The sequence below is a fragment of the Falco biarmicus genome, chromosome 4 (genome assembly GCF_023638135.1).
Source record: "Falco biarmicus isolate bFalBia1 chromosome 4, bFalBia1.pri, whole genome shotgun sequence".
In the NCBI taxonomy this organism is placed as follows: domain Eukaryota; kingdom Metazoa; phylum Chordata; class Aves; order Falconiformes; family Falconidae; genus Falco; species Falco biarmicus.
In genome coordinates, this window is record NC_079291.1 from 9,607,099 (window position 1) to 9,631,667 (window position 24,569).

Here is a 24,569-nt window from a genome sequence, read left to right on the forward strand (position 1 = left end):
GCCCGCCACAGCGTTCTTTGTGTCACAAACCAGACATCCCTCCTCTCCGGGCACGGAAAACAAGTTGCCGTGCGACACCTTTTCAGTAAGGGCCTTGGAGGAGAACATCGGAGCGAGGGCTCAGAGCCTCATTAACAAAATCCAGACCTTGAGTCATCCGAAGGGAGGGGAAATTACAACTGTGGAGCCACATGTATTCCTCAGTAGCACAGGAAGTCAGGCAGCACATGCCTGCCGCACCGTGCCGCCGGCCGGGAAGGGAACGAGCCCACGCTCCCCGGTTCTGTCCGCCCGCCGCCAGGAGCACCGCCCGCCCTCCCGCCCCGAAAGACGAGCAGCCCCCAGGGGCCCCGCACCCGCCACCTGCCCCGGCGCCGCGGGCAGCTCGCCGCCGGCCATGTGTGCGCACTTCGCCCTCGCCCAGGAACTCGTCAGCGAGCGGGGCCGGGGACAGGCAGAAAGGCGAGGCCAGGGGCGGCCGCGCCGCCCACCGCCGGCGGCACCAGCCCCGCGGGGATCCTCACAAAGGAAGGGGGGGGGACGGGGCAGCCGCCCAGCGCGCACCGCCACGGCGCCCGGGGCCGCCTGCGGAACAAAGGCTCCCGCCGCGCCGGTGTTGGGGGGGGGGGGCGCACGAGGCCGGCACGCGGGCACACCTGCGCCCTCCCGCCCCGCGGTGAGGGGGGGGACTGGGAGCCCGGGGCGCGCAGCTACCTGCGGCGCTGCTTCCGCGTCCCGCCGCCGCCGAAGGGAGGGGAGCGGAGCCGGAGGAGGGCCCCCGCCGCGACCCCTTCCCCGGACAAAAGCGAGGCGGGACGGCCCCGCGCACGACGCGGGCGGCGCTGTCCCGCAGCGGCCCTTTGTGCGCCCCACACACACCCCGCACCCCACCCCCGCGTTACCGTGGTGAGCAACGGTCTCATCTGCTCGCCCGCCCGCTCCTCTTCCATCGCGGCTCCCGCCGATACGGCCCGGGCGCAGGACCGGAACGAGCGGCGAGCGGGGGCCGGGGCTGCGCGGCTGGCTGCCTAGCGGAGGCGGGCGGCGCTGGTGCCCTCGGGACGGGGCGGCCGCGACTGCTCCGCCGCGCCGGGGGCCGAGCCCAGACCGCCTCGGCGCGCCCGCTCCCCCCGCCCCACGCGCGACCGGCAGCGCCGCCAGCCAATGGGAGGGGCGCGGCGCCCGCCCGGCCCCGCCCCGCCCGGCGCTGCCCCCCGGGGGCCGGCGCGGCGCTGCGGCGCGGGCGGGGGCGGGGGGCGGCGGGCGGCGCGGTCACACGCGGTGGCGCGTGGCGGGCCTGGGACCGGCAGCAGCGCGGGGGCTGCGCGGGGGCTGCGCGCTCCCGGCGCCGGCGGACGCGGCGCGGCGGCGCTGCCGGTGACGGCGGGTGCCGGCCGCTGGCCGCGCGCGGCGCCCCTTGGCACTTGCTGGTGCCGTCTGCCAAGCTTCTACCGCGCAAGCCGAAATTTTCCATGCCAGGTGCATGCCCCGGGCTGATTTTTTTTGGAAAAAAGTAACCAAAATAATACAGCCATTTCCAAAAATAATATTATTTGCCCTTGTATAAATATTCCAACAATCCTTTACTCAGAAGGCGGGGGGGGGGGGGGGGGGGGGCGGGGCGCGTGTCAAGGTTGTGCGTTTGCTGCCTGGGTAAAGCTTCACTCCAGTCAAAAGTTTTTAGGAAGGAACAGCTGCTCACGCTGGCCTGGTAGAGATAACTTCCAGCTCGCCTGCCCCTGCAGAGATTACACCCTCCTTGGGCACATTCAACTCTCAAACGCCTTGCACTGATGGGACAGAACAGAACGTGCGCGGCCTGAACCACCCCTTCGTGCCTCCTATGCTTGATAGCACCGTACATCAACCGCCCTGCGGCTTCTGACCGTGCCCGGGGCTGGGGGGGAGCCGCAGGCTGCGGCCCCTTTTTCCACCCTGAAACCCTGCCTGGCCGGACTGGAAGGCAGCCTTTATTTGCCCAGCACTTCTGCACCAAGTTGCCAGTGAAGCTCTTAACACCCTAAATGCGACCAGCTGACGTGCACCAGCAGGGCAGAGATGCCACGCAGCTCCACAGCATGTGCGGTGCAGCCCACCCCCTGCACCACTTTCGGGATGCTTTGGGCTTCACGCATGTTTGTTGTGTACAGCACGTGAACCCTGAACGGCTCGGAAGTGCTCGGAAAGAAAACACCAGTGACTTCACTGCAGGCCCAGGCCCAGCTTGTCTTCTGAAAGTGACAAAGTCCAGACAGGTCACTTGGAGAGAGGCACAGAGATTTGAGGATCAGGCTGGGATCCCGGGAGATGCAGTGTAAAAGGAAAGGCGGGCTGACTGGCGCAGATGCAACACGGGCAAGGCAGATCAAGGCAAGGGGGTCAGAACTGGACTGGGTCTCGAACAAGCCCTCTCAAATGGAGATGAGAACGCTGCTGGTCTTATCAGTAGGGTTAGGAGCAGCAAGTGAAAGGCATGCGTGCATCAGCAAACACCCGCCAGCCTAAGAACACTATAAAAGGACCGCGGACAAAAACAAAAATGTAGAGGCTCACCAGGCCTCTCCTGCTGCCTACCAGGAGGAGGCTTAGCGCAGCTTGAGGGCCCGGCTTGCTTTGGAGGCTGGCGGCAGGATAGCAAAAGGCTCTGAACCTTTGCCTGAGCATGGGCAAGAAGAGCTGGTTGGTGACCAGTAGTCCCCTCCGTGCTTTTCAGGAAAGGCACGGCAGAGGCAGATCAGTCCACAGATGAAAATAGCTCGCTGCTTCTCTGAACAGAAGCAGATATCCTGGGAGGAACAGCAGGTGCTGGATGGCCCTGGGCACAGATGCAATCCTGGCCATAAGGCCAGAACTCCTGACCTATACAGCTCGGAGGAAGCTTCCATACGAATGACTTAGCATGGGTCTGCACCAGGTCACTATAACCGGTACTTTGAGGAACATACCATTAGTGTAAGCTACACCTGCCTAGTTGTACTGAGGAGATAAGAAAGGCAAGCTGTGTGGAACGGATTGAACAGGGAGCAATCTTAACACACTCTTCAATCAAAGATTGTGACCTGGATCAGGTCTCAGCTGAGTTTGACCACATAATAAACAGAAATAAAGCACTGTGCACAACCACCACAAAAAGAATAACCTTGATATAAAGTGTCTTGATACACGTGCAGTATAACTGTGACCTGTTCTGTCCTTTCCTCTTCCAGGAACAGTACTGGCAGAGTTTCAATTCAGATAAACCATTGAAAATGATCTTGCACTAGACAGCAAGGGTATAATGGGGATGTATTGTAACTTTAGGTCCCATGTAAGTAGTGCTAAAAAGGTGTCTTGAAAGGCAGATCACAGAGGTCCTGCTTTGATACTGGGGTGAATACAACCCATCTTCATGAGCACAGAACTTCTCCATTCTGTGGGGACTCAGCCCAGAGAATGGTAGTACCTAAAGTAAGGACTTCCTGTAATGTGCAGTAAACTACAGTATTTGGTAGGGTTCCTCAGGGAACAGCAGGCAGAGTGTTTCTAAAAACTCAGCCAGAGTGAGAAGACCGTTTAGTCCATCAAAAAGGAGCCTACTGACATGAATACCAGTTAGGTTTTGGCATTAAACGATGTTCCTTTTCTACTGTCCTCTAGATCTCTGAAGAGAGCTTCTGAAGAGGGATCTCCGACGAGATGCTCTAGCACTTTTTTTCCCTGGCATCAGAGAATACCCAATAGACAAACCAAGGTGCAGCAGGGCCCAGCATTCATTCATCATACTTCCTTTGGCATGCTATACTGAAAACAATATCTCCAGGTGAACACCCAGTCATTTGCTGAGCTGAAAAACTTGTTTGCTCACTGCATTCCATCTGGTCACTGTATGTATAACTATAGCAGAAAAGGCCAACCTAGCTTCCCCATGCCATGTTGCCTAGTGAAAAGAAAGTGATGGCAAGATCAAGTTGACCAGAACTTCATAATGTTCAAAACCTACCTTTTCCAAAAGCCATTATTGAAACAAGCCAACTTTGTGCATATGAGTGTAAGTGCAACTGTCACAGACACAGCAGATGACTTACGAAAGGAGGTGGGATAGGGCTTGTGTGGCACTGAAGAAGCGGATCATCAGTATTTTTAATAAGTTAATGTATCTCTTGGTCCACCAAGAGCAACCTCATGGTGCTTTTCCTCCACTCCCTTTCCTCCCTTTCCTCCCCCACCCCCCTACCCCCCCTTCTTGGACATGGATGGAAAAGGCAGAAATTTTTGGATAAAACAGATCTCTGATCAGGAAATTGCCTGTTTCCTTAAGGCAGAGCCATCAGTGACAGCTTTACACTTCACTCTCCTGCTGTTTAATTTCTTGCCAGCAATCAGGCACTTACAGGGGTCAAAGGAAGGAAGTTAGAGGCTGATAAGAGCACCTTCCATCCAGCCTGACACCAGCATCTGATCCACCCCAGTCGTCAGCTGCTCTTGCAAGTATGACCTCTGGCGAGAAGTCACCACAGACCTCATGAACAGGATAAAAAGACTGTGTTTGATGGAATAACTGCAACAGCCATTACCTCTATCAAAGTAGGTTCTTTCTCAAGGTTTTTGACTGTTAATATTGGCTGTTCTTACAGGATGACACTATATAATTAATGAAAATATTGGCAATTTTAATGGTGGGGAGTACCTGGTGCAGGCAATCACATGAGATTATTTTGGCAGCAGTAGTGTCCCTAAGAAGAGCCCTAAGAATGGTGAAGGAAGAAAATGCTGGGAGTCAGTATTCCATAGTCCTTGTTGCCTTTTCTCCCCAGAGAAAGCAAAAATCATTTCCATGGCTATGACAGAGTCTCGGACTGAGGAAACACCTAGGGAAAGAGAAAAGGAAGAGAGGAGATGAGGGGGAAAGAAGATAAGGGACTTGCACTTCTTTCTCATTAAAGCATCTGACGCTGGCAGAAGCAAACAGAAATTCAAGAAATTAAATTACTGTGTGAGGAGGAGAGGGATACAGTATGCAAACAACTGGTTTCTACAACTGCACTAGGGTGGTAAAGAGCAAAGTAATAGTCAACAAAAGTTAAACAAAAGGGATAAGGGCAAAGAGACACCAATACTAGTGCAAACAATCACAGGTACAGAAGGAAACAGCCAACAGAAGCACCTGGGTAGGTGAGAAGACTGGCTTTAGGCAAAGAAGTGGAGTAAGCCTGGGGAGAAAGATGCTGACCGACCTCTTGGGGATCAGAAGGGGATCAGAAGGGTATCAGATGTTAAGGGGTGGGGGGGTGGGGAGAACGGGTGAGGAAAGAAACACATAAAATAGAGCTGCAACAAGAGAAAGAGGTGTTCTTACCTAATGCTCTTAAAGACAAAGGAAAGGATCTAGGGAGGGAAGAGTTCTCTGCTAGGAAGCAGAGTAGAGCAGAAAAACTGAGGAGTCTCAGGACCCCTGCCAATATATTTCCTACCTCACAATTTAAAAAATGAAACTTTCTCCTAGGTGGAACACTAAACTGTGCTTTATAGGTACCTGTTTGCCAGGTTCAGACTGCAAAAAAGCCAAGGACAAAAAAAGCCAGAAGATGTTCCATTTTGAAGATGAGTTTCATACAATACTTAACACTTAAAAAAATTACCCGTTGCAGGTGTCCAAAATCATATACTGAAGATTAGTTGAATCTCTTGACATTGTTTAGCTAACCATCTGCAAAAGGACAAATACCGCTTCCCATACTTGTAAAAGCTGTTATAAAAGTCATTGGTTATGAAACACACAGACATATAAGCTGGATACTAGTAAAAAGCACTAAAAATGTATTTTTTTTACTAAACAGTGAAAAGAAATATAATAATTTCACCCCCAGAACAGTAAATAATCAAGTAATACATAGATCCTAAGTCTGAACAACTAAGATAAAACATCGAGAAGTTGTTCATAAAGTAAATGCTGTCATATTTTGTATGCCAGATGCAGTAAGAATGGTCTTGTAAAAAAAACCAACAAAATGAAGCAGCTGTGTAGATGAAGACCATCTCATAAGGCGCATGAACAACAGGGTCAAATCAAAACTAATAGCAACCTGCATTTTGGCAGATCCTAAACTAAGATTTACAAGTGTTGATTGCTCATCTCCACACAGTTTGTGGGTGTAATATTAAATGCAAAATTCAGACTAAATAATTATTGCCTATTAATATGGTCAAAGATCAAAGTTATTCTTGTTTCTTCCCAGAAGATTTATTGTTCTATGTGGTTTTAAAATGCTTGTGAAGAAATAACCACAGGCCTAAGGAGTTCATAATCTAAAGCTAAGAAAAAAAGCAGACTAGAGAACAAGTGCAGCATGTTTGAGGTATACCAAAATTACCAAATTCCAAAGTAGAAGCATAATCAATACCTCTCCTAAAACCACTCTGTTGTGATTGCCCTCAAAAGAGATTTTGGTGTAAACAAAACAGTGATGTCACCATCCTTACAGTCACTATCTTGAATGAGTACAGGTTCAGATGAGTAAAGTAGATTTGAAAGGTATATAGCAAGTCAAGACAGGTTACTTAGGAAATAAAATTACTTCCACTTCATTTTCTCTCCTCAATTCTCCTGTCTTTTAGAAGAGCAATTGGGTTTATGTTTCTTTTTTCTTCCACATAAAGACAAGGAAAAAAACACATTTTAAAACAGATATGTGTTTCAGCTGTCACATAGTTCAAAAAGAAGTTTTAGTCTAAAGAAATTTCAGTTTTTCTTTAAAAACAGAAAAGAAAAATCTACTGCTGTAATCATTTTCTAATATGTCACCATAACGAAATCGGTACAGGCCTCTGACAGAAAGAAAAGATTTAGTAGCTTCAGTATGTGGAGCCTGGCCATTTTAGAAGACATAGTCAGATAGTATGAAAGCTCTCTACAAACTGCCAAATGTCTTGACTGTGTGTCTATCTATTGCTGTTTATCTCTCTTTAATACCCATGTTACTCATACACAGTACCCACCTTGTCCAAGTACAGTAACACAAATAAGGAATTTGGCAATCAACAGTAGCAGTAGCAGACTGCAAAGAAAATTTTCAGTTGAATTTCTGTACAAGTGAAAATATATTCAGCTGGTTTTTAACACAAATTTATATTTCTTCTACCATCCAGCTTGTGTGCAATATCTAAAATGCAAGAAATTTCATCCCTCTATATAGAAAAGCAGTGAAACCCATCCTCAGACTTAATCATATGTTTAAAGCTCACTGGATCAGGGCACCAACTTAGCAACACCATGGCTGGCTTACTACAAGAAGAGGCCTTCCTGGCATCCCATCTTCACATTGTTTAGCTCTACAGTAGCCAGGACATTTAGTTTTTCCCTATGACAAAGAAAGGAGCAGGTTTTTGACTTAAAGGACAACATTAGCACAACTTAGGCTGGAAGAAGTTTCTAAACACGAGAGCAATGAAGGTCTAGGGAACTGTTTTAAGACAGGTCTAGGGCAACCTTGAGAAAGCAAAAACCTACTTAGCTTGAGACAGACCTTGAAGCAGTCATTAAGGATTTTAGCATGTAAATGCCTGCAGTAAGAGAGGAGGCTTCCAAGAAAACCTTCCAAGAGGTTCTTTCCAATGCTGTGGTCTCACACACATTTCACAGCTGCACTTGTTATCTATAGGCTCTCAGGGAATATCTTAACCTCACCCATGCCGGCCTTCACATCAACAATTAGCACCCATTTTTATACCACTACTTAGCCCGAAGTCCTGAATTTAACTTTTAACCCATTCCTCAGTCAAGAAAGAATATTAAAGGTTAGTCAACTTCTGTAAAAAATTTTCACATGCACAGAAAGAAGACAGCAAATAAAGACCAAAGACATTCAATTATCCTGGGTTCCAGGTAGCTGAGGTAAATTGTGCAATATGGGACACCAAATCTTTTTTCCCATAAGGCTCTTTAGATGATCATATTCTTCCCACACAATTTCTCTTCCATCACCCCAGGGAGTTTAATCATAGCCGTTGTGATGAAAAGCCAACTTCTAAATGAGTTTGGACACCCTCTGGACTCAGTTCCAAAACACCCAATTAACTACATGCCAATTATCTACACACAAAATGCCTTCAGAGCTGGCTTTTCTATTTCGCAATGGCATACCACAAGGTCTTCACCCGTGATCTGGTGACTGTACCTTTAAAAACAGTTGTAACATAATCTGCATTAACATAATTTTCCTTTCCTCCAATAATCAGTTTGAAAATAAAAGGGGGTGTGTGTTTGTGTGTGTGTGTTACCTTTTTATCAGTAGAACCGTTCTTTACTCAGTACGCTATCAGTAGCTTAATTTTTGTTTACAAAACTATGTAACTGAGCTAAAAAAATAATAACAATAATAGACACTCTATTTATGCAGTTGCTACCTTTCCAAATGAAGTATCTTTACTATGTACTAAGTTTTCAATTCATTGTTTTGGTCTTTGCTTTCTGACCGACATAGTCAAAAAGCACATCTAACTTCAGACACTTTTCTTCTATATTTGAGAAGTTCCAGTTCTTGAGAAGTAAGGTACTTAGGGACAGAAAACAGCAACATACCAAAGTCATAGTCCTTTAATATTTAAAGAAATCATTATACTTAATCAAATTAAAATAAAATACTATTTAATTACAGGTTGCAACTTAAACGTTTTACTGAATATTACCAAATTCATTCAACATTGCCTCTTCCATCTCTTATGCTCAAGCATATCCCTATATATTTCTGTTTTCTCCCCAAGAGTTAGGAAACCTTTAATTTAAAAAGGGAATTAAGCAATAAGATTGGAGTTGGCAAGAATATGCCAACAAGACAGGGAGGCAACTCTTCCACTCCTGGCTTCCTAAGAGAGAACAGATTTGAATGTTGTTTCTAACACAGCATGGACAGGATAGTGAAAAATGTGTTTGCTGATGAAGGATGTGACTGATGCAAATGAGGTTACTAGGTGCAGCTTTGTGATATTTTAGGGGAGGAAGTGGGTGGCCTACTTTGCTTCCTCCCTCACTTAAAGAGAAATACTTACTGCATGGATCATCATCTCCACTATCTCTGGGTTTCTAGCACTGATAGAGGAGCATGGATATAAGGAACATTTATTTACAAGTCAAATTCACGTCCCACATTTTGTTATGCTGTAATTAACTTTAAGATGACAGTGCTGCTAATAAGCTGTATGTATGTATTCCCTAATGCAAATCAGATTAGGAATTACTGATGTTATAACCTCGTCATGAGGGGACTGTTGTCAAAGGCCCTTGTGCAAATGTGACATCTAGAAAGTTCAAATCTCCTACCTGACACTTCTAAACGAATAAATAACATAACAATGTACCACATTAAGATTCTCAACTGAAATGAAGAAGAATCTATGGCAAATTTGGCTGCATTGTTCAGGGGATAAAGCGATTACAACACAAATCCAGAGATTACTATGTCTCTGAATACTTTTCTTAACAAAGACAGCTCCTCACAAATAACCAATAGATAACACAAAACAAAGCAACACTTTCCAGGTCCTTGTAATCTGATCTATTCATGTATCATTTTCCTAATGAAGAAGCATTCATCAGGTTGTTCTAAGAGGCGGGATGTCTGCAAAAGAGTCTAGAAAAATCAGATCACAGCTGAGTGTTTTCCTGAGCCACTGTCAAAGTGCACTCTTGTTCTTGTCGTTCAGGTCTCTTCCACACATGTACTTTTCTGTTCTAATGACTTGCTCTATTTCCAGTCTGGAAATCTCCATGGCACAAATCCCACCCATTAGGCAATTTTGGGCAAAGAAGCCATGAGGGTTAGAGCAAGAAGAAAGCAGCCAGAAATGAGAATGGCCAGCTAAGGAAGGCAAGGTACAGCATGATCTGTCTCAATTCCTAAATTGCCTGTACTCCAGTCTAGAGGACTTACTGAGTGAGCTGGCAGTGTGCTTCGAAGCGATGGCCCTAGGCCATCACAGTGAAAATGGAAACTGCTACCTGCACTTTCTGTGCTATGCAATGTAAGTTCTTATAATATTTATGAAAGTACTGAATTGTAAGTAAATGCTATCCAGGACAATTGTTCTGTCAACAAATGGAACACATGTTTCTGCAGCACTCTGGTAACTGAGCAGGAGTCAGATTACATCCCATCAGCCAGCTGGGAAGCTAAGTTTTCCCTTGTGATTGTGAACCACCAAGTTGTTTTTGGCAAGATACAAATAGCAATGTCCCTGACAGATGTCTAGGCACTGCATTGCCAATTATGGAGAAGTTGCATTTAAGAGTTTCAGATCTGAATTATGGACCTCACCTTAATTCAGCAGCTATTGCAAAACAATTTGCCTGTCAAGTTACAAGCCAATGTGAGGGGAAAAATTACAGAAGTTCAGCAAAAGTTTGCTGATGTACTTGCATTTGCCTTGCAAAGGATTAAAATGCCTATAGCCTGACCACATGGATTTTCAGTTTTAGTAAAATGTCAGTATTTTATCTCAAAAGTGTCTGTGTATTTTTTTTTTCTGATTGATTGGTATTAGGGGGGGATGAGGTGAGAAGGCAAGTTGAAGTCTACCCGTACGAAAATGTAGACAGAAAAGATAGTTTCTTGGGTTTTCTTCCTCTGAATTTGCAAAATTAATTTTTTAGCCTGTCTCCCCATCTTCAAAAAATCATCTGGCTGTGCTGACACATTCAGCTTCCATGCTGGTGCCTTCAAAATTCCTTTGTACTATGAGTTTCTTTTTCTTGTTTTTTTCTTATTGTACAGAGTTGTTCTGCACAGGTCTACAAGTACATGGGATAGACCACACTATCTTTGTGCTGCTAAAATGTTCTTTATACTCTTACAATGCTACTTCTTTACCATGCTCTATTTTAAAGGTGCAACATAGTTAGACAGTCTCAAAATCCTGTCCCATAACAGAAAAGATAGATTTCTTGAAAGATAAAACTTTTATCTTTGTGACCATGAAGCTCACCTACCACAGCAGAAAGCTGCATACATGACATTCACTCAGGAATTCATCCAAAGTGACTTTAGGAGAATTCAGATATTAGATCATTTATGAAATGCATTGGAATTGCTATTTGTTGAATACTATTTACCGATGATTTTTCTGGCAACTTGCAATCTGCAAATGTGGTTCAGTATGTTAGATTTCCTCTTAAAAACTTAAAGTAGAATCAATATCTAAAGAAATTAAGTTTAAATGTATAATAAGGAAAGAGAAAATACGTGGAAACAGAATAAGGAAGTAGATTATTTGGGAAAGTGATTTACAAGACACAAAAAATTACTTACACCTTTTAAACCAGGCTACCTAACCTGAAATGCTTTACGTCTGTAACCAGATGTCTGTATTAGTGACTAGACTGTCACATTTGCCAAACGGGTTACTCTAAAATTTAAGAAAATCTACTTTCTTTACTTAGTGTACATGTAAAAATTTAAATTTCAAATAGTCAGACATGGAAAAAAATTAAGAACATAGGCATAAATCTTGAACCTAAGTAGCGACTCCCATTTCAAGTCAGCTCCCAGTTACAAAACTCTTGCTTAGTTTGGTGACTGTGGCATCCAGTCTAAAGTACAAACAAAGCAAAAATCAATGCGCCACTCCCTCAGACATGGTATCATGCAGGGGACACACCTCGTTCAGGCTCATTGTTCAGGTTACCTGTAAAAAGAAATGTGAACTGCTGTATTGGATCAAATTATAGCTCTTCATGTTCCATATTCCATTTCTGACACTGGCCCACAGCAGAGGCTTAGCGAAAAAAAAAAAAAAAAAGAACAATTTAGAACAATTTTAGTATGACCTTTCCCCTGGTACATCCTCCCAGTTCTCAGCAGCCAGCATAGGGATCTCTTAGTCTGAAAGCTGTCTCCAGACCACCATGTTCAAGAGCTGACAACAGACAAATCGGCCACGACTTTCTCCAGCATACATTTGAATTAATTTATATTTTTGCTGAGAAAACAGCTGCCTTTTGTGTTTAAACTGCCTTTTAACTGAAGAAGAGTTCCCATTTAACTTACAAGAAAAAGCCAACATCCATTTCTTGCTAATTTTCCCCACGTCACATGTGGTTTTGTAAACACCTGTAATTTTATGTCTCTGAGGAGGGGGCTATCTTTTCCTGAGGACAGGGGTGATCAGTGAGACACTATGGTCCCTCCTTTGCATAAAACCCAGGTTGTACCACTGAACCTTTGTCCCCATCTCTAGCTCTGCTGTACTTTGAAGCACAGCTGTGTACAGTATTGAAACTGCAGGTTTCTAATACTAACATAACAGTATCTTCTTTTTATTTGCTATTCCTGCCCTAATAATTTCTGACATTCTGCTGCTTCGTTTGCCCACCACTGAACATCGAGCTCATTTTTCACAGGCCTGGCATTCCTCAGGGGTTGGTTTTGGGACCAACACTATTCAACATCTTTTTCAGCGACATGGATAGTGGGATTTGAGTGCATCCTCATCAAGTATGCAGGTGACACCAAGCTGAGTGATGCAGTTGATTCGCTTGAGGAAGGAGATTCCATCCAGAGGGGCCTTGACAGGCCGGAGAGGTGGGCCTGTGCAAATCTCATGATGTTCAACAAGGCCAAGTGCAAGGTCCTGCATGTGTATCGGGGCAATCCCAAGCACAAATACAGACTGGGTGGAGAATGCATTGAGAGCATCCTTGAGGAGAAAGACTTGGGGGTGTCGGTTGATGAGGAGCTCAACATGACCTGGCAATGAGTTTGCAGCCCAGAAAGCCAACTGTGCCCTGGGCTGCATCAAAAGAAGCATAGCCAGCAGGTCATGACCAGGACCAGACTACTCTGCTCTTGCGAGACCCCACCTGGAGCACTTTGTTCAGCTCTGGGGCCCCCAGCATAAGAAGAACATGGACCTGTTCGAGCAAGTCCAGGGAAGGGCCACAAAGATGATCAGAGGGCTGGAGCACCTCTCCTGTGAAGACAGGCTGAGACAGTTGGAGTTGTTCAGCTTGGAGAGGCGAAGACTCTGGGGACAAGTTACAGCAGCCTTCCAGTACCAAAAGGGGGCCTACGAGGAAGCTGAGAGGGACTTTTTACAAGGTCATGTAGTGACAGGACAAGGGGCAATGGCTTTAAACTGAAAGAGGGTAGACTTAGATTAGGAAGAAATTCTTTACTGTGAGGGTAGTGAGGCACTGGAACAGGTTTCCCAGAGAAGCTGTGGATGCCCCATCCCTGGAAGTGTTCCAGGCCAGGCTGGATGGGGCTTTGAGCAACCTGGTCTGGTGGAAGGTGTCCCTGCCCATGGCAGGGGGGTTGGAACTGGGTGATCTTTAAGGTCCCTTCCAACCCAAACCATTCCATGATTCTATGATTATCCAAAGTTACATCAGTATTATATCCCTAGTAGTAATATTAATTAAAACCAGTGGCTCTGAGACGCATCAGCAGACTCTCTAGTACTTTGTGAAGAGCTGCACCGAATTTCTGTTCACCTCTAGTTTTGATACAAATTCTAAGATTCATTCTTCTTAAAAAAAATAAAAAATTTTCACTATCCTGGTTTAAGAATTTTAACCATGGATGTAAGAGGATTTTTGAAACAAATGTTACCACCACCTCTAGGACAATGGAATTTCCTATGGCACCAAAGGAATAATGTTGCCACAACTACAAAGTATCATAAAACAACAGCAGCATTACCTAAAAAAAAGTTCTAAGCTAAGCTGATTTTTAGGACGTTGACTTTAAACATTTCTACCAGTGACCTAAATGCATGTTTGCACTCGTAATTAACATATACCCACTTTGAAGATCCCATTTACAGCACAACTCTCCTGCAGCCTGTTTCTGTTTTATATGAGCTCAGAAATTATTTTTTTTCCTTCCATATTTATAGTTCTAATACTCCAATGCTATTTGAATATAAAGACCCTAACTAAATATGTCTAACAGAAAAAAAAATCTTGACCTGGATGTCGAAGGGGTAGAAAAAGCCAAATACGGTCTCTGCTGTTTCATTCTTCACTGGACAAGATACACTCCGAGCAAAAAGTCTTCCTTACTGAAGATTTGCAGCTTGTGTAAACCATTTCGGCTACCCTGGCTTGACTGCATCCAGGTCAAGCAGTCCATGTACAGCCTAAGCAATACCAGTATGTAATCTCAAAAGTGTGCAGGAAGAGACAGAGGAGAAAAAGCTGGCCAGACATAAGGCCATTCTGAACTGAGAACCAAGTTAGCACATTAGCATGGCACTCTGCTGGAGCTAATCACCCTGGTGAGAAATAGTCCATATAGACATACCCTCAGACAGTTGCTGACATTTTATAACTCTCCTTTGCCTTTTATGGGAGCTGCCATTTATAGCCAAGAAATGCTTCTTATTTTATGCCTTCCCGATTTCTGGATCTAAACCAGTACTAGAAGTTTGTTTAACAAACCCATATGAGACTTCCCAGTTTAAAACTGCCACCACCCTGCTGAACTTTGAAGGCAACAGGCATGGTCAATGGTTTGGCATTCCACCTTATCTCCCCATCAGCATTTGTTTTAAGCTTTTATTTCTATTATTCTATCAAAGTAAAAAGATAGAGACAACTCCTTTTATCTTCAGCTGTGTGGTGTGGTTTGGAGTGCTTTTGGTGATTTCATTTATAATCAGTTCTGCTTAAGCAGTGAGTAGAAAATCCATTTACACCAGAAGATACAGAAATCTGGTTTACAATCAGTTCTGACTTAATAGTACCAATGGTTGTAGCATACTTTTCGTTCCTGAATTGCAAGGTACAGTAAGAACATAGTCTTGCAATCATTATACACACTTACTTTTTGCTCTATGTAATATAAAATTATTATGGTAGCTGCTGACAAACACATTCCAGAAATCCAGCATACCAAAATTGTCTGTAAAACCAAAGTTGCTAGGATTTTATTTCTCAAAGAAAATATACGTAATAATGACAACATTAGGGCCCCTCGTTTGGCCTCTAGTCTCAGATCCTCCAAGATATTTAAGCGTTACTGTTGTATTGCATTTCAGTAAGAAATCTGCTCTCCACCTTCTTCTCCATTACAGTTTCATTTGAAAGAAAAACAAAACACTACTGAAAATAGTTGTTCATTCAACATTCACATCAGTTCAGCAAAGCTCTGCACAAATCTTCCAATACAGAATATGACTTGCTTTGTTTAAGCTTCTAAACGAGGTTCTATAGAAACTTACTAGAATTTATATCACTCACCCAAAACCCTGTATAAACTCTAAGCTCTGCAAAGTGCAATACAAACCAAAGACAGGAGATTGTAGAGGGAAATAAAATGCCACACATAAGCTTCATCATTTGCCAAGAAAGCTGTAGATAAAAATAAAGCTTGGAGGTTAACTCTAACGTTTGGCTGCAGGAAAGCTTACTTTGCTGAGGCCTAGAGTTTAGAATAACTCCCCAAAGAACACCGGCACTAGCAGGAACTGACTGCAAGGACTTACATTATTTAGAAAACAATTCCTTCTAGAGTCAGAATTATTAGCTTTCAAGAACACATCTGGCTTTCCCTCCTCTCAGTTCTTAGTTAAAATAAAATTCTTTTGCCAATAGTATTTTTGGAGAAGACCCAGAGTGGATAAAAATGGTTGCATTAAAAGAGGACAGCTTTGTGACAGGGATGATAAATTCCATTATGTCTCAGAGCTGGAGCAACAGTAATCAGACATTGCTGGCTACTACACATGCCCTCTGGCTACAGAGGGAAAGGGTTTTCCCTTCTGAGAAGCTACACCCAAAATACCTCAAGTGTTTTATTATATCACTGCCCCCTCAAGATGTCTAGGCCAGAGACAAATTACAATCCTAGTGCTTATTGCTACTACCAAGTTTTGAGTTTTGCACATTGTTCTGTACAAGGTAGTATGTCCCACAATTTATTTCTGAAACACTCTGTTCAGACCTAGTCCCTGAGAGTAAGATTATATTAGCTGTTTGCAGAGCTCATGGCAGTAAGGAAAAACCAGCTCATAACTAGTGAGACTCCTTCCCTTGTACTTGCTATTTCTCACTCAGTGGCAGAAGGTGGACATGTGGTCCCATAGCTGTTCAATTTATTCTGGATCCGGGCTGCTGCAGTCCTGCTCTCTGCACACTACCATTTACTTCTCTTGTGCTAGCACCACTGCTTCTGCAGTTGTGAGAAGAAGGTGAGCAAGCTGAAAACCAATCCTAAAAAAGGGATGAATTTTTGGCTGGCTCAGCCCTCAAAGGAGAGAGGACCATGGCAGCTTCCAGTAGTTCAGCTACAGTTGCTGCAATACTGGACCTTTATTCTCGTCTCCAGTTTCCCCATCACATCAGACTCTTCTGTCTTCTCCATTAGATTTTCAAACCAGAGCCTTGTGCTTTCCTCTTGCAGCTTCTCACAGTTAGCAGAAGCTCTCCGTAAGCATCTCCCGAGCTATCTTATTCTTCCCCTTCCAGTCCCCACGCACTTAACACGGGTGAAATTGCTGACCCACAGTGACAACTTCCTATAAACACAGATGAAAAATATCCCTCCCGTTTACTTACCCTGCCCATTTGCAAGACTCATTTATGTGACTGTATACTTTGAGGTACTGGCTATGTCTGTGCTAGATACTGTATAAATACAGAATAAAAAATGCAACTGGAGACCCAAGGCAATAAAAATTACATATTCTAGATCCAATAGAACATCCATTCCCAGACTATGTGATGTGTAGCTGTAGCAATACTTCCCGTGGTGATACCTGTTGCTATTGCCATTGCTGCAACTGAGGTAAGGAGCACTGGTGCTACTGCTGGGGTGGACATTACTGAATAAACTAGCTATTATGCATGCTCGCTGTGCCTGCACTTCCATAGTCTAGTCTGAAGGAGGGAAACATATAGATTATTGTGGAGCTCAGCAGAGAGAAATAGGGTTGTGTGATGAAAAGCCGCTCCAGCTGCAGGTGTCTTCAGGAGCAGCACAGTGACCCCAAGCCAGCAGACCTCACTATAAAAGGGGGGAGGGATTGTGCTTTTCCTATCATACCGTCTAATCATCACAGAGAGTCTCTTCCACTCTGTCTTCAGAGACACATTCTAACCTTGAGCCCAATTTCAGCCCTGTTCCAGCAAAGTCGGTCCACACCTTTTGACTTTGGTGAAAGAGCCCTGTGTATCACCTGCATGCTGCTGACACAAGATGCCTCACTGCCTCTCATGCTATTTCAAACTTAGAGATTCCTCAAGAATACCAAGCTTGCAGAATGAAAAGGAGGTGACTCAGCACTACCAGCGTGTTTCTTTCAGGCAATAAGGTACAGACAAATCAAAAGCTGTTCCTTCTATCCTTCCTACAGTCCTCAAGCAAGATGCATACTATAAATCTTTGGCAGCCCAAATTACTTTTGTTAACAGGCCCAAACAAGATTCCTGGTAACTGAGTCTAGACAGTGTTACTAAAATAAGACAGCAGAAACTAAGCACTTTTTGGACATACTTGGACACTAGATTGCCAGCACAGATGCTGCATGATGGTCCTGATAACAATCCTCCAGCAATTACCCCACAGTGTGTTTGTTCTTCAGGTAGTATCAACTTCAGTTGCTAGAACTCCACTACCCAGGAACCCAGACACCAGAGCCACCACTCTTTTCTGCCAAGCCCATTTCCTAGCCCAACTTGTCACGCAAAATCTCCTGCTCAGAACTGTATTGCTGCCTGGGAACGGACTTTTGGATCCCTAAGGGCTGTGGGCTTGTACTGCCTCTTAGATCCCACTGCAGGACACATTTACAAGGCTGCTGCAGCATGAAAAGCAAAAGGAGGCTGTGCTGAGAAACTCACTAGGCAAAGGTACAGCAAGAGCCTGACTGAGAAGTGAGGAGAACACAGTCCAGAATGCTCTCCTCCAGAATAGAAAGGTCCTTAGCAAACTTGGCAACGATGCCACTTCAGTGTTGTCACTTGTGTTCCTAAGACCCAGGAGGGGAACTGTTGGCAGTGCTCACCAAGAATGGATTTGAGGGATTTTCCCTGATAGCAAATATACATTGAGGAGGGGATACAGACTTCACGTACAAAAGGAATAACTTCATCCTTGGTCAGGTTAAGCCTAGACTGAAGGAGACACAATAAGAGCAAGGTAAGATAGTTCAAGTGACTTTGTAGCAGATGCTTTTCTTGCTCAGGAAGTCTTCAGCCTACATTCCCCCTCCTTTTCAAGGTGTGAGAGATATACAGTAGCTAGAGAATAAATAACTTGACTTTTTAAGACCAACTTCTTCCAGAGGCATGTTGCAACAAAGCAGACTGAAGGAAAGGGCCAAGAAGTTGCACTGAGAAGCACACCAGGAGGCTAGTAGAGCACTGAAAGTGATCCTGACACTGGAAAGTAGTGTGTGACAACCCGCTGGCCCATGTGCAATATGTAGTTATGTGCATGCCCACTGCACCCAAGTAAACGGTTTAAACTCACAACTTTCACCTCACAACTGTGGCAAGCAGAGACCACACATGCGGCCAGTTCCCACAGTGCAGCTGACAGGCACTTGCTAACACACCTTTGCAAGTGCCCACATGCAAATATGTTTCTCAGTCAATGAATTTGGACAGGGTACTCACTGGGTGGCATTAAATGATCTTGCAGAATGCAAGATGAAATTTTCCAGACTTGGAAAACCAATGACTGCTCAGTCCATAGGTAACTTGGTGCTCATGGGACCACTTCGCTTGCCTTGTTATCCGTTTGTACTGTATCTAAACCAAACTGACTGATACAGAGGAAGTCAATATCTGGGAAGTTTTCTCTGTTTTTTAAATACATTTATTTTAAGACAAATTAATATTTAAGTTTTGATATGTTTTGAAATGTATTAAATTTCTTCTGATTTGTTATACTCAAGGGTTTTTTTCTTTTTAAATCAAGATACCATCAAATAAAGCAAAATGTCACAGGTGAGGTTAGCATCTTACCACCATATTTACATAGACTTTGACAAATATTTGAGCTAGTGCACAAACAGCAGCATAGTACAATCTTATCTGACATAGTTTAAGCTATCGTTTCATGCCTCACCCAGTTTTAAAGTACTGAGTGTGTTCTTGCAACTACAAAGGGTGTTTAAGTATTAGCAATAAATAGCCTGATATTCTGACCCTTCCACTTATTGCTACATTTCCCCATACATCTGCAAAATACAGTAAAATAATGTACAACAAGAATATAAAATCTAGACCTATTGGAGGCCTGTCAAGCTACCAAACTCAGCATCCTGTGCCTGGTTAGATAGTTAATGAAATCCATCTTTGTTCTTATCCAATGTATGGGTCAAGGAAGGCTGTGAGGCCAAAGCCTTTGCAGTCGTTACTCACACCGTAATGGTATCAGTTTAAGCGTATGGGTCTGAGGAAGAAGCCCCTGCTTGCAGCTTTTTTAAAGGATCTGCACTTCTAAAGATGTGCTTCTGTGATCCTTTGTTGCTAAGGAAAAAGTCCCTAGAAAGCCATCCCACATCAGTGAAGTGCTCTCTTCACTGGGCTCTGAGGTGAAGTCACATGCAGCCAAGGAAGACAGGACTGGGTTCTGCTGCCCACCAGGAAAAACATTATTTCAGAAAGCCCTCTTACTTCTGGCACAAAATCTAGAATAATCACCTTCAATGGAAGATCATACTTCGCACCTGGGTAATGTCCCATATTCATATTCATAGAATGTATTTGTAGGATATTCATAGAAAAAGCAATGACTCACTAATTAAGAGCATTCCAGGATTTCAAGCTTCCAGAGTATGATTACAAATCAATTTTTCTTGCATCAGAGAAAATCAGAGAAGGCTCTTTCAAGCCTTAAGTTCTGCTGCTACCCCTGATCATTCCTAATAGACACCTGTACTACTTCCCAGCAGCATGTACTCATTTGACACACAGTCCCAAAAGCACTAGTCCACCCCCTTAACTGTCCCTCTAATAAAGGCCATCCTAAGAGACATACAACTGCACTATTTCCATTTTAATGGAAAGGTAGCAAGGTGACAAATTTGAGAAGCAATGACAGATTATTTTAAAATGCTAATAAATTTATGGAATAAAAAAAGTGTTATTACAATGAAAAACATGAAAAATTGACCTTGAGCGCAGCATGTGTAGGGCATGGAGCACTGCAAAAAGGTCCTACAGAAGAGTACTTTGGACATTGGTAGGATGCTCTTCACAGTGCCATGTGTATTTTGTATTTGTCTCACAAAAACGACATGGCACGAAGACTCTGAGCAGAAACATTACAGCCAAGCAACCAAAGGTCATTAACCACTCCAGTTTTTAGTGTCAAGTCTGGCTCCAGTCAAGTTGACCAAGACTGGTGACAGGCACAAAGAAATGGAACAGTTGGTATGAGTTCGACTATCTGGAATTAGCCTAAGCACCATAGCCTCACTCTTTGCTTCTGCCAGCAGAGGCTGATTTCCATTCACTGTTCTGTGTTGTACCGAAGCACATGGCTTCATGCTGGCAGCCTGAGCTTGTGTCACAAACTACTGCTGCCAGGTTGAAACCAGCATTCTGTTTATTGACTACGGTGCATAAAATGTTTGCATCTTAAGTTATTGGAACAGCTTTGTAGAAACAGAAGTAACTTAATAACTCCTTATCAAAACTTCAGTCCAGGTTTTATCTTTCTGCTGTTCTTGAGAAGGATATTATTTGTGAAAAATGAATCTGACCAATCACGAACTTTTTATTTATTTCTACACCCATGAAAGCATTTACACTAGATTTCTTTTCCTGTAAGTAGTCAGTCAAGTTTAACTATTTTCCAACTTAGCCAGTAGGTAAGTTTGTACCTGGATATGCCTCCTATCTCATGGTTAAATGTCAGTATCATTGTCTTTAATATAATGTATGATTTATATGGCATCTTCACACACTAATTGCTATACATATTGGATATGCTAAGTATACATTTTGGTTCTCATAAGCGCAGGCAACTACAACACTTTTTATGAGCTTAACACTCTTGAAGAACCAGTATTAGACACACATTGTACTATTTTAATGAAGGAGTAAGAAAAACAAATAGCAGGCTCAGACTTCCAGCATTAGCTTTTTTCTAGAAACATACATTTGACAATGTGGTGATGCTGTTTTCAGCTGAAGGATAGGTGACTGAAGACTCACTACAATAATAAATGAATAATATCTATTAGAGAAAGGGAGAGAGGTTGCAAGGGAGAAAAGAGACTGATGGCTTTCCATAAAATGTTTCGATCCTAAAAGCTAAAATGTTAGCTTTGATTTCCTTTAGCTTTGTAGTTAGCTGTTGCCTAAGGAAAACTCTCCGATTGAACACATCACATCTAATGTTAGATAAAGTAAATCTAATTTACTTTGCATGGAACACTGCTAGTTTACCAAAAAGCTGCATCAAATCCCTAACTAGTTCAAAGGATGTATGTGCAAGTTATTATTTCCCTAGAGATAGGGCAATCCAAATAAAATATTGTTTCTGCTCCTTGGACCAGAAAGAGAAAAGGCTAGTTTTGCAGTAACAGGGCCTCTTAACATCAGGCCTATTTTGGCTTGAAAGAGTGTCAGCTTTGTGCCTTAATTGAGGACTGTATAAAGATCACAAGATATCACCCAGATACCAATGAAGAATTTTTTTTTATTTAGCTACAAGTGATTTTCCTATATCTCTAAGTTTCCTAAGTTCCACTAAGAGGAAATGAGAGTTTTTCAGTGTTGCTGTAGAAAATTCCATTCATGAGAATTAGATTGACAGCCTCTGTATCTCACACCGTCCAAAAAGAATGTCCCATACACATATTAGCTCATTTACTGTTATGAATTGTAACTGCTTACAGCAGCACAAACAGCTCTGGGGACCATTTGATGTAAATTCTGCTGTCGCTTGATTCAGTGCAGCTCCAGTGACTTCAATGCAGATATTTCAGATTTATATAAGCACAAATAAGCTAAATCAGGACTGGGAACTATGCTCAGCAAAATTTTCTCCCCATTAGTCCTACTTGCAGAAGGAATTATTTGGTCTTTCCCTCTAAACATATTTGATAAGCCTTAAAAGAAACCTTCCTCCCTCCAACACACACAGAGGTACTGCCACAATATTTTTACATCCCACTTAAAGTGCCTTCTTGCCTTTAAGCAAGAAAAAAGTTGTATTTCTGTATTAAAATCCTGGTACAGAGTGTCATTGTTGGCATAAACAGAGCTGCCTCAGGTTGGCATAACTTAAGCAGAATCCCTCTGCAGACAGCTGCATTCAGAGCAGACACTGCAGAGTTATCATGCTTTCACCATGTCACGTATTTATGATCCCACAGGAAAATAAAACTAAATAATAATAATAATAAAAAAAGAGCTGAGTCCAGCGATACTTTTAAAATAAGTGAGAGCAGGTAAAAACATGCTCTGCTTAGAGCTGTGCCAAGAACAGCTCATTCAAATACATGCAGCAAACACATTCACTCATATTCCAGCCTCCCAATGAACTTTCACCTGCATGCCTACCAGCCGTGCAGAACAGCTCAGAAAATTAATTATCAGTACTTGTCAATACTACTTTACCCCTATATCTTTTAAAGGTGTGTAATTCCTAATCTGAGGAATTTGGGCAGCTGTGTATCTTTGAGAATCCAAACCCAAGCTTCACTGAATATCAGGTGATTCAACCTGAGTCATTAAACACATATTTGAAAAACATACCCTGTCAAGAACACATCCTTACCAAGTACCAATACCAGATTTGGATTATTCACTTTGCCCTCTGCAGTCCACATCCAAAAATCTCCTGTAGCAAACAATTAAACTACTTACACTTTCAAAAAGCTGGCACTTCTAAACAGGTTGAAGGTGGTAATTCATAACACAAGTGGCTCCTTACTGGAGAGCAGGTGAGGTGGTGGAAAATGTCTGAGGCTTCACTACATGAACGCAACTTGCTGCATGCGCAGCTGAGGCATTGGCAGCACTTCCCCACTACCTGTTGTAGCATATAGTAGGAAGCCAGTTTAATAGTGCCACTGCCAATTCTCAGGTACACTTCAGGAGTCCCAGGAGGCAATGCTACACAGAAAGGCCAGTAAATGGCCTTTATGCACTGAACTGCACCACTGTTTATTCACATCTATGAACCCTGAGGAGGAAATATTTTGCCCATTACGATCTTTCATCTCTGAAAGGGTTGTCAAACACTGGAACAGGGAAGTGGTTGAGTCACCATCCCTAGAGGCATTAAAAGACGTGTAGATGTGGCACTTAGGGACATGGCGGACTTGGCAGTGTTAGGTTTACAGTTGGACTTGATCTTAGGGGTCTGTTCCAACCTAAATGTTTCTATGATTCTATCTTATGTCTGCTTCTAATGAAATTACAAAGTAGGAGAGATGAGAAGAGTTATTGGACTTCTTATTATAGCTGGTCAACGCAGCATCTTGCATACTGAGTGCTGTATATCAGCTGCTATTCATTTAATTTTAACCCTTTATTCCTTTTGAAGGAATTAAAATCAATTTGAAAGCTTTATGAATTAGCCTAACATACAAGATACCACATGAAGAAGACAATCTTCCTCTACAAAGTCCCAAATGCTGATTTCAGAAAATACTCTAAATCAAGCAAATCATCACTACTCACCAGAAAACATCTTCTTCAGTTTTATGATGTACATGTCAGTGTTCATAACATTTGGATCTAAAATGTAAAAAAATAAGAAATCTGCCATACATAGGTTACATATTTTGCATTGTCCATTACCTACAGAGATCAGCATGTATGCTTCTTTCTCTGTGGTTGATCCACACCTCTGTCTGCTGGAGCCAAACACAGAGAGCATACAGTATCGTCCTACAGATTTCACAAACAAAAGGACTCAAGTTGTGAGCTCAGGCCTCAGAAAACAAGTTCAGACATCAGGCAGCTCAACCGGCTATGTTCCTGCCTGAAAGAGATTCTTTAGTGGAGGAGGAAGACTCTATGTGAACAGAACCTGGGTACCAAAACAGTTAGTGCTGAAGAATATGGGCAGCACCTTTCACAACACTCACGTGTGTAAGGTTAGCTGGTTCCAGTTCATCCTATTAGTTCCTTCCTTACAGTAGCTTCACAGTGCCCCAACAAATTTCAGCAGGAGTCCTAAAAATATGCTTAACTGGGGAAACTGCAATTAAGACTTGTTTGTTTGTTTGTTTGGGGTTTTTGTGCCCACCCCCACCCCAGGTTTCAAAGAGATTCTTAGAGGACACCTATTTCCTCATCCACAAAGACATGGCTTGTGATATTTATCCCTGAGACTCAAGACAATCAGACAAGTCTTAACACACTTAATTGGAGATTCCCTACACATATGGACCTTGCTCAGAGACACAGCATGCTACTGCATTTCAGCAAGCCCTTGCTGTTTTAATTGCCCGAAAGGGCAATTTTTGTTTTGTTTTGTTGAGCCCCATTTAGAGGAAATCATAGAATACAGATCCAGAAGGAAGCTCATCTAAAGTCTCTCTCTTCTGCCCTAAGACAGGACCAGCAGTACCTATATGATTCTTGACACAGTGTTTGTGCAGTTTTATCCCTTGTTGCAGAATCATTC

At 43.3% G+C, this 24,569-nt stretch overlaps 1 protein-coding gene across 2 annotated transcripts in view; it reads right to left on the reverse strand.

The window, feature by feature from the left end:
* Positions 1-1,103, reverse strand: part of SLC4A7 (solute carrier family 4 member 7) — a 97,568-nt gene extending 96,465 nt beyond the window's left edge. For both annotated transcript variants that reach the window (XM_056338589.1, XM_056338587.1), the window contains exon 1: positions 903-1,103. In XM_056338589.1, the coding sequence (XP_056194564.1) occupies positions 903-950 (48 nt within the window). In that variant the 5' untranslated portion in view covers positions 951-1,103. The remainder of the gene's footprint in view (positions 1-902) is intronic.
* Between the last annotated feature and the right edge of the window lie 23,466 nt (positions 1,104-24,569).